At 59.0% G+C, this 18,324-nt stretch overlaps 4 protein-coding genes across 4 annotated transcripts; 2 read left to right on the plus strand and 2 right to left on the minus strand.

The window, feature by feature from the left end:
• Window positions 1-1,013: 1,013 nt before the first annotated feature.
• On the plus strand, window positions 1,014-3,260 carry BXZ73DRAFT_104967 (cytochrome P450; the record flags this gene model as incomplete). Its single annotated transcript, XM_048016081.1, has 10 exons — window positions 1,014-1,197; window positions 1,364-1,496; window positions 1,569-1,587; window positions 1,649-1,973; window positions 2,032-2,147; window positions 2,209-2,338; window positions 2,414-2,427; window positions 2,497-2,768; window positions 2,831-3,106; window positions 3,173-3,260. 10 exons carry the CDS (start codon window positions 1,014-1,016, stop codon window positions 3,258-3,260), a joined length of 1,557 nt encoding a protein of 518 aa, XP_047874243.1.
• A 1,150-nt stretch (window positions 3,261-4,410) lies between these two features.
• BXZ73DRAFT_104968 (multidrug resistance-associated ABC transporter) lies at window positions 4,411-10,484 on the minus strand (the record flags this gene model as incomplete). The annotated part of the gene is made up of 27 exons (XM_048016082.1): window positions 4,411-4,742; window positions 4,802-4,916; window positions 4,973-5,189; window positions 5,250-5,445; window positions 5,512-5,745; window positions 5,800-5,814; window positions 5,878-6,082; window positions 6,142-6,358; window positions 6,411-6,498; window positions 6,550-6,644; window positions 6,703-6,838; window positions 6,894-7,546; window positions 7,601-7,755; window positions 7,822-8,292; window positions 8,410-8,478; window positions 8,550-8,616; window positions 8,685-8,899; window positions 8,952-8,981; window positions 9,035-9,089; window positions 9,138-9,271; window positions 9,322-9,356; window positions 9,413-9,434; window positions 9,488-9,501; window positions 9,559-9,723; window positions 9,777-10,139; window positions 10,195-10,271; window positions 10,408-10,484. The coding sequence occupies 27 exons, from the start codon at window positions 10,482-10,484 to the stop codon at window positions 4,411-4,413; spliced, it is 4,452 nt and encodes a 1,483-aa protein (XP_047874244.1).
• A 1,967-nt stretch (window positions 10,485-12,451) lies between these two features.
• BXZ73DRAFT_92088 (uncharacterized protein) lies at window positions 12,452-14,539 on the plus strand (the record flags this gene model as incomplete). Its single annotated transcript, XM_048026237.1, has 5 exons — window positions 12,452-12,472; window positions 12,541-12,800; window positions 12,867-13,158; window positions 13,447-13,557; window positions 13,613-14,539. 5 exons carry the CDS (start codon window positions 12,452-12,454, stop codon window positions 14,537-14,539), a joined length of 1,611 nt encoding a protein of 536 aa, XP_047874245.1.
• Window positions 14,540-15,753: 1,214 nt separating this feature from the next.
• On the minus strand, window positions 15,754-16,475 carry BXZ73DRAFT_52549 (uncharacterized protein; the record flags this gene model as incomplete). The annotated part of the gene is made up of 4 exons (XM_048020831.1): window positions 15,754-15,891; window positions 15,953-16,021; window positions 16,157-16,303; window positions 16,365-16,475. 4 exons carry the CDS (start codon window positions 16,473-16,475, stop codon window positions 15,754-15,756), a joined length of 465 nt encoding a protein of 154 aa, XP_047874246.1.
• Between the last annotated feature and the right edge of the window lie 1,849 nt (window positions 16,476-18,324).

Below are 18,324 nucleotides of genomic sequence, written 5' to 3' on the forward strand. Positions count from 1 at the left end.
CGAGGCGAGCCGCGGGGGAGAGCGCGGTGAGATGGAGGCGGGCGAGTATCATAGGAACGACTGCGCTGGAGAGGTTGACGACGACAACGGCAGAGAGGATACAAGGTGAGGGTTGGGAGCTAGAGACGGACGTAGACTCTGGTAGACCCCCCCGACCCCCTCGCGCTCAGCGTCGCGGACGACGATGAGTCGCTGACGATGCACGACGGCAGCCGGCCACGAGAGCGCCAGGATGCGGAGCCGGGGCGGCGTCTTCCGGCCCACGGACTGATCGCACGTGGCGGATTCTGATCAGACGTCCTTTGGCGTCTGGAGAGCCAACTTCGTCCGAATCGGGGGCAGAAGGAACGAAAGGACGGACGGGCGCTCCTCGCTCGCTCTTCCCCGCGCCACGCGTCTATGCTTTCGTCCACTCGTTTGTCTTCGTCGCCCTGGCCCCTCCCTGCCCGCCGCCCGCCGCGCTCCCTTGCGACCTTGTTTTCGCTGCCGCGTGCGCAGAACGGGAGCGGGCAGCGGGCAGCGCAGGGGAGACAGCGGCGCGGGTTGTGGGTGCGTGCGAGGTGCTCGCGCGAGGCCGCGGTCGGAACAACGCTTGTGCTTCTCGCGTGCACACGCGCGCACGGCTGTCTGGAGCGACGTTTGGGAGTCGGACGCGCCGCTCTCGCTTCGTGCGCCATCAGCGAACGTAAGTCGCGCAGGGCCTGCGCCCGACTCCCAGTCTGTCGCGCACAATTTAGAGTTGGTCATCCCCCAGAGGGTGCGAGGGTCCCGGCCGACGCGACCCGTTCGCATATATCCCACCCCGCGGGCTTCTCTCTTCCATTCCCCCTCCCTCTCCCCGACCACTTCGCATATCTACTCCCGACCACCCCGGTGTCGCACCCCCGTTTGCGGCCTCTCTCTGCGCGACACTCCCCCACTCAACCACTCACCCGGTGTGATTGACCTTCGCCAGTCACTCACCCCCTCGCGCACCCCTTCTTCTGCATACTACTTCCACAACACTCCTCAACATGTCTACCTTCATGTGGCTCGCGACCGCCGTCGCCATCTCCTGCGTCTGGGTCGGTCTCCAGCAGAAGAAGAACCGCCTCTCCCTTCCCCCAGGCCCCAAGCCGCTCCCCATCATCGGCAACCTGCGTGACATGGCCCTCACCGGTCTCTGGTTCGAGGCCACCAAGTGGGCGAAGCAGTACGGTGCGTGTCCTGTTTATCTTACCTCCTCATCCAGTCCCCCATCTGCCGATGGCGTTCATTGTCCCCCACCGGCTCTCCGGCTGCGCCTTTTCCCTCCGATCGCGATCTCGATCGCGTTCCGTGCGCTCGTGGCCGAGTATCGTTGCTGACGGGGGCTCTGGTTTAGGCGAGCTCGTCTACCTCAACATTTTCGGGCAGGGCATCCTGTTCATCAACACCCACGATGCCGCCGTCGACCTGCTCGAGAAGCGCGGCGCGATCTACTCGGACAAGCCGAAGATGGTCATGGCCGGCGAGCTGTAAGTTCTTATCGGTGTTCTCTGTCGCCGTTGGCCCAGTTTTCTGACGCGACTATATGCGCCCGTTTTCAGTTGCGGCTGCGAGAACATGGTAGGCTTCGTCTTCGATCTGTTAAACGCAGTCTCACTCACCCGCACGTTCTCGCCCCCAGATCGGCCTCACACCGTATGGCGACCGCCTCCGCCGCCAGCGCAAGCTCATGCTCCAGGCGCTCGGCGCGAACCGCATCGACGCCTACCACCCTCTGCTTGAGATCCAGACGCATTCCCTCCTCCAGGGCATCCTCAACGCACCCGAGGATTCGCTTAACATGGTCCGCCGGTACACGGGAGGCCTGACGCTCCTGATCGTTTACGGCTACCGGGTCATCTCGGCCGCGGACCGCCTGCTCGACATGGCGGACGAGGCGCTCGACATCCTCTCGAACAGGATCGCGGCTGCAGGCATAGTGTGGATTGTCGACTTGATCCCTGCGCGTGAGTGGCCATGGCTGTCTGGTAGACAGCGAGGACAGGGAGCTAACTCCGGGTACAGTGAAGCACCTCCCGACGTGGTTCCCTGGCACGCAGTTCAAGCGCGACGCTGCTGTGTGGAAGGACAAGATGGAGGCGTTCGTCAACCAGCCCTTCGACTTCACCCTCGAGGAGATGGTATGCTTCCACTTCGCCGTTATCTCTGCGCGCATATACTTACCCTTGATTGCGATTTCAGCGCAAAGGCACCGCCGTCCCCTGCTACGTGACTATGCTCCTTGAGGACTCAAAGTTGGAGAACAAGGACCAGATCGTCGGCTCCCAGCGCGAGTTCGACATCCGGTGGACCGCCAACTCCCTCTATGCTGGTGAGTGAGCGCTCCGCGCCTGTCCGGCATGCTTCTCGCGCGAATGCTCACCTATCTCCGGGTTGAAATCTTCAGCGAGCTTCGATACCGTAAGTGATCTCGCCTCCTCACACGCCGGGTGTGCCTCGTGCTGATACGCTCTCCCATGGCACCCACAGACGCGCGCCACGATCTCACACTTTTTCCTCGCGATGGCGCAGCACCCCGAGATCATGCACCGCGCGCAGAAGGAGATCGACGCGGTCATCGGTAGCGGCCGTCTGCCCACGTTCGGGGACCGCCCACACCTGCCATACGTCGACGCGGTCGTGAAGGAGTGCCTCCGCATCGCCTCGCCGGTCCCACTCGGCCTGCCCCGTCGGATCACAGAGGACAACGTGTACAAGGATATGTTCATCCCCAAGGGCACGCTCGTCTTCGGCAACAACTAGTGCGTACATCTGGTCTGTTCTTTGAACACCCGTTCGGCCAGCTGACCGCCCGTCCTCGCAGCAACATGGTGCGCGACCCGGCTGTGTTCCCCAACCCCGACGCGTTCGACCCAGAGCGCTTCCTCGAGGAGGTCGACGAGGAGATGGCGCACAAGCGCGACATCCGCAACTACGTCTTCGGTTTCGGTCGCCGGCGGTGTCCCGGGTCGTTCATGATCGACGCGTCACTCTGGATCGCCATTGCGTCGATGCTCTCCGGCTTTGATATCACCAAGGCGGTCGACGAGTTCGGCAACGTCATCGAGCCCGAGGTCGTATACGACAACTCGGTCTTCACGTGCGTCTTCTCCGTCTTGCATCAGTGTGCGTGGATAGAGGCTGACGAGGAGTGGCAACGTCACAGGACGCTGAAGCCGTTCAAGTACGACATCCGCCCCCGCTCCGCGCAGGCCGTCAAGGTCATCCGCGAAGCCAAGGGCCTCGAGGACTAAAGTGCCGCAGCTCCGCACGGACTATAACTAAAATTGTCCATATCACCCGCCGCGCTGCCCTCTTCCTCCCCCCGCCCTCCACCCACCATCCCCTACTATTTTAACAGTACGCCCCCACTCGAATTCGCGTATCCTACAAGCCCCACCTAGCTGTACCTATTCGTACCTAGCCCACCTCTCACGGACGCTCCGACCTGTGCTCGGATCCCCGGCCCACACTCATTCCCTCACTCGACCTCTAACCGTTATCGCCTGCCCTTGCCCCTGCTTGGTCTCGGGCTCCGGCGCGGCGCGGCGACGCCCGACCAACATCAATGTACACGTTGCTCGGCGGCCCACACCCACACCCCCTCTTGGCTCCGGCTCTACTCTACTGATCGCCTACGCAAATTCCGGAATTTGGCGCCGCTCTCTCTCTCTCCCCCCCGCTTTCTTTGTTTGGATGTTCGGAAGGAGGAGGAGGGGGGGGGGGTGGAAAGGAATCTGTCAGCAGTTCGAAGTCTCGCGCCCCCTTTTACTGTACATCCGCTTCCCGTTGTAGTGTAGTAGACCCCATCTCGCCCCCGCACCCGCACCTGCTCTCCTCGTTAGCTAGCCCGTCTCTCTCGCCTCCGTCCACCTCGCGTCCCCTCTCTCTCGTCAGATCTAGCAACACGCTCTGCGCTCTCTGCTTCTACACACACGCATGCGCTCTCCTCTGTCCAATCTCAACCCGTCCGTTCACACTAACTCTACCCGTACTGGGATAGCATAACTGGTTCCGGAGCCCAATTGAATGGAGCTTCAAAGCTGCTCCTAGAAGCAAAAACCCAAATGCTCAAGTGCGAGCGTGAATGAATGCCCAAGATGTTTTTTCCGTCTTTCGAGGCTCTGGTCCCGTGTCTCGTAATCCTCATCAGATGGTATAACATTGCGCAGCCCAAACCCAAGAATATCGCACAAAGTGATGTACATCTCGAACACGCGTGCAGCGCGCGAGTAACTACTAGCTAATAGGGAATCAAGGTCCGTGCGCTGCGGGTGGATAATCTATGAGCTGGTATTAGGATAGCAAGCGGAGAGCGACGAGACACCGAAAGCGGACGGATATAGACGTCGGGAAGGGAATGCTGAATGTCCCGTGGAGACCGGGCGCCGCAGCGAGACGCCTCTACAGGTATGGCTGCGACGCCCCTGACTCGGGCATCACCTCCGCGACCGCCGTCGGCGGCGGCTCCGTCGCGCCCACGGCGGGTTCTGCCTTCTCGTGGATCGACGGCACGGCTGAGGGAACGGCCGAGGGGAGCGCGGAGGGCACGAGGGAGAGCGCGCCGCGGCCGCCGGCCTGGACGGAGGCGCGGATGCGGAGGACGTCCTGGCGGGAGAGGTTGGCCTCGTTGCAGAGGGAGCGGAAGACCGAGTCCGGGCGGTCGAAGAGCGCGAGGGGCGAGTCGTACTCGACGACCTTGCCGGCGTCCATGACGAGGATGCGGTCGTAGTAGACTGGTGTGCGGGACTAGTGAGCACGTTTGTGGGAAGAAGGAAGGGGAGGAAAGGCGCACCGATGGTGTTCAGTCGGTGGGCGATGCACAGAAGCGTCGAGGACGAGAACTCGGTCTGGATCGTCCGCTGCACCTTTGCATCCGTCTCGACATCGACGCTGCTCGTCGCCTCGTCCTGATGCGCATGTCAATGCCGGTGCCAGATGGAGCCCACGGATGATGAGAACTCACGAGGACAATGATGCGGCTGTTCTTGACCAACGCCCTGCACAGCGCGAGCAGTTGCTTCTCGCCCGCGCTGTAGTTGGACCCCTCATCGCTAACTGGCGAATCGAGGCTGAACTTCGCTTCCGTCGTCGCATCGACCGGGGTGCCCTCCTTCGGCAGGAGCCACGCACGCCGCAGCGAATCCAGCAGCTCAGCGTCCGTCCGAGTGTTTTGCGGATCACTATTCCGACAACGTTAGCGTCGGTTCCACTTAGCTAAGAGATCGGTGTCTGAGGCTCACATGTTGTCCCGAAGCGTACCCTTGAACAGCAAACTGTCCTGTGGGACGAGCGCGAGCCTTTCACGGAGCGTGTCGAGCCCGATCTTCGCGATGTCCACGTTGTCGATTTCGATGGCACCGCTTGGACGTTGACAATCCGAAAGAGCGCCTGTAGGAGCGAGCTCTTGCCTGCGCCCGTACGCCCGACGATGCCGACCTGTTATCGACACCGTCAGCAACCAACCGAAAGCTGCTAGAGTGAGAACGAGAAGCGAAATGGTACGGACCTTCTCCCCGGGCTTGACGTCAAACGAGACACCCTTGAGGACCGGAGGGAGACCTGGACGGTACGCCATCTCGACGTCCTTGAACTTGATCTCACCGTGCGCGGGCCAGGACGGCGGAGGATCGTCGGGGGTGGTCGCCGCGCCCTCGGACGGAAGATCAGTGTAGTAGAGCACTCTCTCGACGGCGTTGAAGTTCTGCTCGTTCTGTGCGTAGGTAGACACCATTGTCGCTGAGATGATTTGACGTCAGCAGATGCTCAGAAATGCCATTGCAAGCTACTCACAGAACATCTGGGTAACTGCGATGGAACGAGGAGTCGATGGTTAGTGATAAGACAGTAAGGCTTGGGAACAGAACTTACTACTGAGGGTATACGAGAGCACGACTCCAATCTTGCTGGGGTCGACGGACGACCGGAAGCCGGCCGCGAAGAGACAGATGCCGAGGATGAGGATGTTGCCGAGGACGTCGAGGCGGACTGCAAGCCAACGCTGTATGGCAATTGTCATGTAGTATGCACGGTTTTCCTGGTCGAGGCCTTCGTTCGATTTGTTCACAAATCGGTCCTATAAGGGAACCATTAGCATGGGTCTAAATCACATCAAGACAGGTCAAGACAACTCACTTGCCAGCGGTAGGCACGAACAGTGCTCAGGCCGGTGAGAGTCTCAGAGTAAGACGCATACAAGAGCGAACGCAGAAGAGAGTCGATACGCTTCGCCTCGACAGAACTGCGCCGATAGTAGAGGGCAGCAGAGTAGTAGAGGATGATCATGGGGGCAAAGATGATGCCGAGGTAGGGGAAGGTGTAGAAGACTAGGCCGGCCGTTCCGAAAACATTGCTACACCGATATTCAGTCTGGTGATAGAATCACACCGCATGGGCGGACTGACCTGGCAGTGCTGAAGAGCTGGATGGCAATTATAGATAGTTCCGTGTCGATCGTGTCCTGATCCTTGGACAGTCGCGACATGATCCGACCTAGAGATGCAAGCATCAATGCCATCCACCTATCGAGGACGCCGAACGTACCAAGAGGGGTGGTGTCGAAGAACGAGACGGGCGAGCGGACGACAGCGGTGAAGGCCGTCTTGTACATCCTGAGACCGCCAGTCAAGCTTGCCAAACTAGAGACAACGCTCGTCAGCACGTCGTCAATGTTTCCCCGAGGGAGGCGACGCTCACCTGATAGTCAAACTCAGCAAGAACGTGAACAGACCGCTACCGACACCAAGCGCCGTGTACGTCCCGATGTAATCCGACTGGGAGAAACCCGAGATCGTCGACGACGTCCAAAACCCAAGGAAGAGCGTGTTACCGACTGTGATCCAAGTCAGCGCGCACATTGAACGTCAACAGAGCCCACACCGACGCACCTTGTGCGCCCTGCGCGAGCACGATCCACATGAGCACGAGTGGGAAGACCATCACGCCCCCACAGAACCGGAAGTACCGCATGTAGACCGACCAGTCAACCGCGCCCGTCATCCGCTCCTCCTCTTGCATGAGCCCCTGGGTCGCCTTCACCGGCACCTTGGCATCGAGTCCGGCCTCCGCCGCCTTCGCATCCGCCGCCGCCCTCTTCTTCTTGGTTGCCGCCACCACGTCGTCGTCCTGGCGGTCGAGCGACCCGTACTCCTCCATCAACCGCGAAAACGCCGGGCCGTTCGCCATTAGGTCCGCGTACGTGCCCTGCTCGACGATCTGGCCCTCGTCCATGACGTAGATGTAGTCCGTGCGGTCGAGGACGTGGAGCGTGTGCGTGACGAGCACCCTCGTCTTCGTCGCGAGCGGGCCGTTGAGGAGGAGGGTGTCGAGGAGGGTCTTGCCGACGTAGGCGTCGACGGCGGAGAGCGAGTCGTCCATGAGCACGATGTCCGCGCCCGAGTATGCAGCGCGCGCGAGGGAGACGCGGGCTTTCTGACCGCCGGAGAGGTTGATGCCCTTCTCGCCGATTTCGGTCTCCTCGCCGTTCGGGAGCATCCCGAGGTCGGGCTCGAGGCAGGAAGCTCTGATGATCTCGCGGAATCTGCCGGTATGTGATAAGAAAACATCAAGGGATAGGGCGGGGAGGTCCGCTCACTTGGTCTCATCGTCTTCCTCGCCGAAGGTGACGTTCTGCCGGAGGGTCGCGTTCATGATCCACGCCGTCTGAGGGACGTACGCGGCCGTCGACGAGAAGACACAGTCGCCACGGTTCTTGCGCATCTCTCCGATCAACGCCTGGAGAAGAGAGCTCTACAATCACAAGGACGCCATGCATGTGAGCTGCCACACGTCGACCAGCAGACGATATAAGCACACCTTTCCGGAACCTACTCGACCGACGATCGCCACGAACGAGCCCTTGGGAATGTTCAGCTTGAGAGCGTTGAGCGCAAACGGCTTCTCTTCCTCCGCCTTTTTGCCCTTTTCCACCTCGCCTTCGGTGCCATCGGTGACTGTCGGGAGAACGGAATCCTTGCCCTTACCCTTCCGCTTCTCCTTCTCCTTGCGCTTGTCCGCCCGGGATGGGCTGCTCTTACGACTTCCCTTGCCGCTACGCTGTCCACTACGCCCGTGACCGAACTTGGGCGACTCGTCGGAGGCCTTGCGCACGGTCTCCCAGGTGAAGTCGCCATCCACAGCAATCGCGTCGGCGGCGTCGTTGTCGACGAGGTAGGGCACTTCGAGCTCTTCCGCCCGGAGGAATTTCGAGATACGGCCGAGCGCGACGAGCGCGTCTGTCACCGACGCGAGGACGAGCGGGAGCAGGGTCAGGGGGAGCCGGATGATCTAGTGAGGACGGATGTAAGCGGGTGCAATTGCAGAGAATTAGCCTGAGGAGCCGTGGGCTGCGCCGCCATTGCGTACGCCCGCGGCTTGATCCCTCATTGACTCGGAATGACTCACCCCCAAGAATTGCACAGACGAGAACACTATCGCGACATCGAAGCTGTCACTGATGAGGGAGTACGTCACCTGCCGGGATGGAACGCATTCGACGGCGCGAGTGAGTCAGTTGTGGAGCAATAAGCTTTGGGGGTACGCACAATCGACAGGACGGTTGCTATGATTGGCACGACGGTGACTACACCGATCAGGACGGACCGCGCTGCGCTGAAATATCCCACGAAGGTTAACGTCAGTCCAAGCATGCACGAGATGCGCACAGTGGTCCAACTCACGCAAGACGGCGAATGGTCCGGATCTCCTGCTCTCGCAGATCGCCGACATGGTGGGAGTAGAACGACTCCCAGGCGAAATACTTGATGAGGCGTATACCGGAAAGGACTTCGTTGGACATACGGACGCGCTGGTCGGTGAGCACGACACCCTTCTTGCGTTGCGCGAACATAACCTTGGCGAGCATGAGTTGGATGGGGAAGCCGATGATCAGTACCTGGACGAAGCGTGGTCAAAAAAGCACACGGATTATGGGCGTAACAACGTACCCCGAGCCCAACGAGGGCGGCGACACCGATCTATCGCAAAATGATGAGGCAAGTGAGCAGACGGGTCCCAAAAAGTGACCCACATTGCGGATGAGCAAGCCAATACCGAGGGCAATCTGGATGGGGGCAATCCACAAACTGCAACACGGTTAGTGAAAATGAGAGAGCGTAGAGATTATGTCGTACTTGTGAAGGGTCCAGCTGTTTCGGTCCAACCTCGTAGCGTCTGTGGAGATCATGGTCGTGATCTGGCCCACACTGTGCTCGTTTCGAGCTCTGCCACTAAGGCGCAATGATTTGCGGAAGATTGCTCCAATGAGCTGAAAAGACGGTGAGAGACCACACGGAGACAAGCAAAAGCACGACATACGCTCGTACGAAGACAAAGACCGTTGGTCATTGCGACTGAATGCGCTCGGTTAAAATCATCCGTGATCAAAGAGGACAAACACTCAACGTACTCATCTGGTAGTGGTTGGACAGCTACATTGCGATGTTTAGCTAATCAAGTGTTTTGAGCCGGATTTCGTACATACCAGACTGGACACCTCTGCAAACGACCCATTCAGCACCAAGTGGAGCACACAACTTAAAGAAAGGAGCTTACCTTGCATCGCGAAGATCCCAAATGCAAGCCCGATACCGTAGCCAATTCCCTGTGGTTTCGACATCACAGCCCGCTCTTCCTCGTTGGCACGGAGATATACGAATGACTGGGTGAGCCACGTTAGGAGGACTTGGTTCACCAGGGGAGTACAAGTGTTGAGGGTATCTGGAAACCATGGTTAGCGAGTCAAACCCCCCTAGGACCACATATGTGCGCACCAGAAAAGAGCTTGAAGATTCCAGCAGTCCACCATTGTACCCAAAAGACGTTGTGTAGAGCGATCGCGAGGTTGGCGTCATACTTCCTCGGCTTTCCCGACTTGGTGGTCTCGGGTGGGGTGCTGTGCGCCTTTCGTTTGCTCGTCGCCTCTGCGGTGGCTTTGTCTTCTTGCTTCTCATCCTCGGCGTGTTGCGTCTCGCTGGACACGGATGATTGGCGCGAGACGCCCGAAGCTTGTGGACCGGCAGCAGGGTCGCGTATGAACGTAGGGCGTTCTTCGGGAGGGCATCGTCTGTAGAATGAATGTTCGACGCGTTCAGTGAGGTGACCCGTCAGGCGGGAGTTGGGGAGCGTCCAAAAGTCTAGGCGCCAATGTTAACTATATGCGCATCGGGATCTTGGGAACAGCAAACACACCTTCTTTCTGAAGGGGGCGCGAGAAACCCACGGCGAGGAAGGGGCCCAACCACGAGAAGAAAAGCCTTGAGAAGGGACTGTGTGGTAGTAGGCAGTCAGCAAGCGCATATGACCGCCGCACGAGTATTGTGGCAGAGGACGAGGGCAAGCGCCCGGAAGGACGGTTGAAAAGCCAAAGCGGCGCGCCAAGAGCAGGTGTGATCGATGACGTACTTGGAGGACTCCTCGGGGACGAGCTTGCCATCCGCGAACGCTGGCGGGGCGGGTGGAGGATGCAGCGGGTTCTTCATCGCGGACGAGAGGGAGTGGACGGGGCGTCGAGCCAAAAGTGCGAGGAGGCCGCGAGGTCTAAATACAGTACAGCCGGGTGGGATGCGCGACGCGTCTCTCGAGCCTCTGACTCTGAGCGCACATCCATCCAGCTCCCCGCTCCTTCGCCCTGCAGGCCGTCCTTCCAGGTGCCCTCCAAGCGTCGCGTGGGCCAATCGGAGAGCTTCCATTACGCATCAGATGCTCTCGGGGCGAGCCCGGCTGGCCTGCGCTGGTGGGCTCGTCGGGCCATGTATGCTCAGCGCGCTTGCGTCACGCTGCCGCATGCGCTCCGGACATGGGCGCCTCCCAGAACAAGCTTCCTGGGGCCGAGCGATCAGTGCATCAACCGCGGCGCAGCATTCCATAGTCAACAATATTCGGACCTCCCTACGACTTCCATTTCGTGCCTCAACTCCCGCTGAACGACCATGAAACACTGGCATGGGCTGCATGTTACTGTACTGTCTACTCTCCTGGAGATACTGTTGCATTTCGACCAAAAGTTCATGTCACGCGTCACGGAGGCCCGTGAACTTTCGATCAAAGTGTCACGGAGGGCCATGAACTTTCCGCCCACGGGATGTCACAGCGTCTAATTTGCCGCCGTTCCAGCGGCCTGAGCGACGAAAAAACGACGGATTATGAACAGGGGAGCCATTACATGTCTATTGAGATAGTCAGACTGGAAATATCACGATGGATACCTACTTTAGCTTCGTCCTCTTCTCTGGCCTGCGTGGGAAGAGGTCGCCTTCCAAATTAGGTACTCAGGGGCGTTTAGCCGGGAGTCGCGCGCCGAGCCTCTGGCAACAGACCCAGCTGGTACCCCCACCGTTGACATCGACCATCCTCCTATGCTCTTTATCGTCGACCTGCGAGGGATGCTTCCAGATCTAGACTTCCCAATCCATCCCATCCAATGCATGCAAGTCTCATGGAAAGTCCATGTCATCAAGTTCCCCAGGCTCTGTCACTACCCCAACCTCATTGATGGCAAGACTATCGGTTGGGTCGTGCGTTTCGAGGTCGCCTGTGACAGGATCCTTGCGGATGGAGGGATGCGTGGTATCAGGTTCAAAAGGTACGGGTGAAGGCAATGTGACAGGTGCAGGCTGCTGCCTGCGTCCCATCTGCGTGGGCGATTGTCATTCACTGCCATTATAGCCTACAATAATCCCTAATAAACACACATTATAATCACTTTAGCGAGAGCGTTGACACCGTTAGACAAGCTCTGATATTGACAATATTGCGCGTTTATCATCATCGTATAGTCGCGGGCGGCTAGAGGGTCCACCGGCGCTATGAACATTCATGGTGTCACAGGGGCCCATGAACAGGGTGAACTTTGATGTCCGCGGTCACGCAGGGCCATGAACTTTTTCGGCTGGAAAAGTTCATGGTCACGCCCAAAATCGATGAACTTTTGGTCGAAATGCAACAGTACGAGATCGTCTACCTGACCCCCGTACTGAGGTTGTCATCAGGTAGTACTGTAGTCTGTACTGCCATCGCCACTCGCCAGGGAGACGATACATATGCTCGGGAAAAAACACCTGGCAATTGCCTGCAGCGTGCGGTACTGTAAGGACTGCATCAAATTGATAACACGCTCGCGAGCCTCCTTGACCTGCTCCACGGCGGTCCGGCGCAGGAGAAAGGCTTCATGGAGGCTGTGCGGAAGCTTTATTGGCGGGCAGTTGCCGGATAAGGTGTGGCGCTGAATTTTGGCGGACTTTGAACCTGCGTCTGGCGTCCTCGGAGACGGCTCTCGAGCCCGTCGTCCTTGCTCTCGTCCACCATGGTCGCTCGCTGCTGACTGCCCAATGCGACCCACTTCCGCGCACAGCGACGCATGTATATCTAGCCTACGTTCTCTTTATCTACCCTTTCCTCTTCCCTGCCACGTCTGAACTCTCCATTCTCCTCCCTTCACGACCTCTCCATGGCCGAAACCGTTGCCGAGGTCTGTTTCCTTTGCTGCCGACTACCACCCCGCTCTTCCGCAAACTTATTGCAGTCTATGTGACAAAGATCGACACCGGTGGCAAGGGTCTCTTCTCCCTCGTCGAGGCCGCCGCCATTTCCCACCCCGTTCCCACCATCGGCGAAACCTCTGCGGACATGTCCTTAGCCCCTGGCAGCTTCAACGGCCCCAGCAGCCTGGGCGGTGCGTCCAACAGCGTCGGGAGCACTTCCAAGGCCCACGCCGCGATGAAGCACCGAAGGTTGTCGTCCACGGGCCAGGCGCGGAGGCGGATGAGCGACGCCAGAGAGGCGAATAGTCGGCCCTCGTGCGTTATTCATGCTCTATGAATACTCCTCTCTCCCCACGAGCAAACGCCTTGCCTTGCTTGCAGTCCTGCGATGTTGCACAATGCCGCGGCAACGCTCTCCTCCCTGGCGGCGCTTTCGCTCTCCGGGTCTCCGCCCCCGCCGGGCGTCCCGCAAGCCGCGACGTCGTTCACCTCGGCAAGCGGGACGATGGCCTTCGAACCCGTGCCGAAGGTCGAGGCGAGAGATGACGAAATCACTCTGGAGGACACGTTCGCGGCGTCTGCCGCGAAAGCGGAGATCCAAGCTGCCGGGATCAGTGTGTCCAAGTCGGGAAAGAAGAGAGGGACCATCTTCAAGTGTGAGAGCTGCTCCAAGGTTAGTCACCAATTCTTTGTCCTGAGCTTTATTTGTCCCCGTTCTTGCCCTGGATCTGGGCGGACGTACGTGGCATGGTCCAACTTGATAGTTGCTGCCACTTGGTGTCCTATTTCGGGGGCGATTAGGGTTGCGCCGGAGTTTCGCGCGCTCATAACATTGCCGCCTGCTTCGTACCTCGAAGATCCTCGGGCGCACAGAGTTGTCAAGCTGGTCCGTTCCATCGAGCTGGGACTTCTGTCGGACGCGGCTTCTGTAGATGGAGAAGGCTGATCTTGAAGTTCGCAGGTTTACCGTCACCCATCCTGTCTGATCAAGCACCGTTGGGAGCACTCTCCACACTGGCGCGAGGCTTCGAAGTTCCTTCTCAGCAAACATCAGCAGGTCCAGTTGTTGGAGGTGAGCATGCAACTGTCTGTCATCTATCTGTCTGGGTTGAACATCAGCAATGCAGGCAGCAGCTATCCTCTCTCACCTCGCGCCCTCCGCGTCGGGAGGCACATCGCTCCCAGAAGACCGCTCCCTTTGGCCCTCCTTCCTCTCCGGTGGTCTCCTCCCTCCTCCAGACCAGGCGAACCTCATCCACGAACCCCGCCCCTCGAAGCCACGCTCGGTCTCTATCTCTGGATCACTCGAGCACAGTTTTACGCACCCTGTCTCGAGCTCCGTTCCCGCGCCCTCTCTCCTCTCCGCCAGCCTCAGCACATCCTCGGCACCCGGCTTCGGCACCGTCTCGTCGCGCTCCGGTTCGCGCTCTGGCACCGCAACCAGCCTCGGCCGCTCCCCTTCGGCCGGCCCGCGCCTGCACAACTACGCGCTGCCCTCCTCCGGCGGAGGTCTAACGCACGTCCGCCCGGGCGTCGTTGGCGTCCCCACCGACCCCACCGCGACACCCGAGCCTGACCCCGCCCGCATCCGCCAAGGCTTCCCAGGCCCTCCGCGGTCCGCGCCCATGCCCGTCCCAGGAGGCGCGCGGCACGCCCCGCAACAACCGGACGGCGCATACTCGTTCGTCAGCGGAGCGTCCGTCTCGGACGCGTGGGGCTCCCCGGTGTCCACCTCGGGTTTCGCGCAGTCCTCGTTCCGTTCGTCTGTCGGGTCCACATCTGGGTACTCGGCGTCGGCGATGGGCCGCTCGTTCTCGGACGGGTGGAGCCTGCCGCGGTCCTCGGTGCGTTCGGGCTCCGGGTCGGGCGGGGGCTCGCGCAGCCGCAGCGGGAGCGCAGACCAGGAGGTCGAGATGGGTGACGCGGACTTCGTCGACGGCGACGAGGGCGTGCGCGCGGGCCGGTTCGGGTTCACGAGCCGTGGATGGAAGCAGGCCGCGGACGAGAAGATCGAAGAGGAGTGGGACGGGATGGAGATGGAGATGGAGATGTAGTGCGGTCTCGATAGACGGACGGGGTCGCGGTCCCGCAAGGGGGCCGTGCCCTCGCGGATGCCACGCTGCGCGGTGGCAGACGGGTCTCGCGGAGGCGGGCCGCCGGTATGTGCTCTGTATGTTATGTCGCGGCATGGTCTCGGATTCCGGAACGGATGGAAGGGAAGGAGGACGGAGGGTGGGGACCGGAAGATCGTCCGCTTGGATTGCACACGTTGGCTTCGTGGCGCTCCCACATCGTCACGCTCGCGTTCCCCTCGCGTACGAGGTCGGACGAGCGGTGTCATCGATGCATGCGCCGTCCGGCCCGCACCCACTCGATAACGGTTTGTGTCAACAGTACGTGTAACATTTGTATCAGTCTCTCATGTTGTGTGTTGTGTCGCTACATTATATATTCACGGACATGCGAATGTACTTCAATTGGAAACCTTGATGTGAACTGGACAGGGCAATTCGCTGGACGTGGTTTGCGGCTCAGTTGATCGAGGCTCGTTGGAATTGCCCGAACGTGTCCGAGGATGTTGTGCTTCAGTGGAAGCAATCTAGATATTGCTGCAGAGTCGACGTCCACGCAGGCGGCACGAACAAGTGACGACCTCCGTGCTCGGAGGCATTTCGGTCATGTCTATGCATATGCATAGTCGTCCACGCGTTATTCGCCATTAGGGAATAAATGACAGGAGATATACACACCAAGGACAGGCGGTCCGTGTGCGACGCATCATGGTAGCGGGTCAAATTTGTGGCCACCGAGTATATGTCGGCGGGAGATCGGGACCGGAATTATCAGGCTAGTGGCCACTTAAGTTTTGAGGAGTACCGTCCAAGTAAGAGTGCATAGTCGGGTGCTGGACCAGGCAATGACCAGACAGTGGGGTTGTCGCCCACTTCAAGGAAGACGGTGGCGAGCCCGTCAGATCTCCAGACGTCATCTAGCATTGGCGGCTGTTGCTTTGGTTGGGTATGACGGCCCTGTACAACTATGTAGAGCGTATTCGGGAGAAGAGATTGCATGGGATTGGGGGTTTGTTACACGACAGCAACGGATATCGTACAACTTGAGCAGGTTCGGTTGTTTGTGAACCAAGAGACAGCCCTGCGTATGCAGTCTGGTGAGCATTGTCGTCATAGCTGCTGCGAAAGCGGATATCCTAGTCGGACAGTCCTGCAGTCTCACCTTCGTCCGCAGAAAAGGCGTTCAGGGCCGGACACTAGAGATGTTTCTCGGCAATAGGGAACACATTGAGGTCAACGCCGTCCTTGAACCAGCGTTCATCGTCGGAGATGGGGACGTCGTTCCCACTCATCTGCCGCTTCCGCATGAGGCCGTCCTCCGCGAACGTCCAATCCTGTGTCGGTTCAACGTAGGTCAAAAAGGGCTGCATGTACGGAATATCGGAGGTCACATACCTCCAGTCCGTAGCAGCGGTACCATTGCTTCACGCCATCCGACTTCTCCTCAAACCATTCGTAGAAGAACTAAAGGAGGTGGGATCACGATATCAGCCTCCGGATGCGCGGTAGAAACAGACGCCTCGAAGCTTCCCTCGATGAAAGAGCTCATGATGGGGTGAAGAGAAGTGGACGCATACAAGGTACCGGGAAGACACGCACCTGTACCGCAATCCTGTTGTCCTGGAACGCGAAGAGCTCCTTCCTGAGCCGATAACCGTTCTCCTTTGCCCACTTCTTGCGCAAGAACTCGATGACTTCATCTCGCCCGGTCATGAATGAGTCGCGGTTCCGCCAGATCGTGTCGGGCTGTATGGTGCCACAGTCAGGGTCCTAGCGAAGTACTTGTAGCCCGAGCGGGAGGGCGTACTGTATAGGCAAGCGCGACTTTCTCTGGGTTTCTAGTGTTCCAAAGGTCTTGCGCGACCTTGACCTTCTGAAGTGCCGTCTCCGCAGTGAAAGGTGGGACGATCGGGGCCATCGTAAGAGTTGTTGTGGCTGATGTGTGGCTGGTGGGGAGGAGGTATGGTGGAATGTTACTCAGGAGCACATGGTGCGCCGCGGGCTTAAACGACTCCTTGGACAGGTCTGCCCTCAACCATCGTGTGTCCAGCAGACCGTTCGAAGCGGCGTGTGTGGGACAGAATTGAAATTAATGGCCTTGAAATAGTCGCGGGTTCGCTGCATCTATTCGTCAACAACGGCGTTGCTGAATGGCCGTTGCAAGAGAAGATGACGTGTGTTCGGAAAGACGGAAATCATGCTGGGAGGAGTGTTGTTTAGGGCGGGCCAGCATGCTGCAGGAAGGAGAAGCTGAGGGCGGAGAAGAGCCCAGAAGAGCCGCTGCTTACTCAACACCCTCAGCTTCTTTCAAATGCTGGGCCGGCGCTTGACACCAGGGCTTGATCACCTCATACCCCCACCATCGGCACTATCACAAGGCGTTGCGCGGAGTCGACGACCGTTTGGTGTGACAAGTCATGCATTTTGGGTCCAAATTATCAGCCGTGTTCACAAGTGCAACAGTCAGCATTCAGCTCAGTTGTCCTCAAACGACCCAATCCGTCTACCATCGCGAAACTCGCTGAGAACATTCATCCCAGTCCGAGGTCGTACAGCATGAAGTCCGACCGCCTCGATGAGCGCAACCAGCGCATCGTCGTCGACCAGCAAGGGAGCGGTCGCTCAAAGCGGAGTCTATCTTCCCTGCATCGAGGCCCACCGCTCGAGTCAACTTTACCCACAGTCTCAGCCGTTATTCTAAACCCATTCTTAGTCAGAATTGAACTAACTTTGTATCGTTCAGATTCTGATGCGTCCTCTTTCTGTTGGTGCTGACCCCGACCGCCCTGGAACCCAGCCTGGCTTGACGCAATTAATCCTGCAGCTTCTGCATGTGAGCATATACATGCATGCACACAAAGCTGCGAAGCATCCGAATGTACCCCTCATCCCGGATGTGTCCTCGAGGGTCGTCTGACTCTGGGGGTGAACCCTCGAGATTGATCTATTCAAATACCTGCGAAGCGATCCGGTGTGAACCGGGAGTCGACTTGATAGGTGGGTGCGCAATTGGCCACTCCAACTTGAAGCCAATCGAGTATCTGTGGCTGTGGAGATCTCTGACCACAGTCACAGAAAGACGCCGACCGGCGACCTGCGTTTCTTACACTGCGTTCGTCTGAGATCTGCCATCTGGCGGGGGTGACTTGATCTTGCGCCGGTACATCGCGATCAGATCCGCAGTACAAGGAGCATTGATTATGAACCCCGAGTACGCCGCCCAGAACGCGTGAATCCCATCTCGACTGATATGTGGCTGTTAAGGTACGGGCGTGCAGGGCGCGGACGTGCCGGATTTCGGTGCCGGAGTTCGGCGTACCGGCCGAATTTCGGCCACGCTGCGAGCAGGGCTCGGGCGTCTTGACTTCGGCGAAGTATTTCGCCGAACTTCGGCCATCAGATCGGGCGATCTGAGACCATACGGACTCTTATGTACTCTACGCGCGTCCCACGGACGCCAGCTTACCTCCACCCGCACTACCGCTGTATTCGTTACCTCAATCGAAGGTTTGGACGAGTCTGGCACCGGTGCGATCGTGATATTGTCATTTTACATCTTTTTTGACTCCCCGCTACCTCTACACGAGGTCTACTGAATACTATGAGTCACAGGTCGCCCCAACAAGACCATTTCGGCGCGTCGTCGTCGTCTGCAGCCCTCGATATGACTGCAGGCGCGACACGCAGCCGTCCCTACACCCCAATCCCGTCTCGCCCTTCGAGCTCAACATTTGCACGCGGCGAAACATCACATTCGCCACGTTCGC

Source organism: Epithele typhae, assembly GCF_022376455.1.
Source record: "Epithele typhae strain CBS 203.58 chromosome Unknown BXZ73scaffold_58, whole genome shotgun sequence".
Lineage (NCBI taxonomy): Eukaryota > Fungi > Basidiomycota > Agaricomycetes > Polyporales > Epitheliaceae > Epithele > Epithele typhae.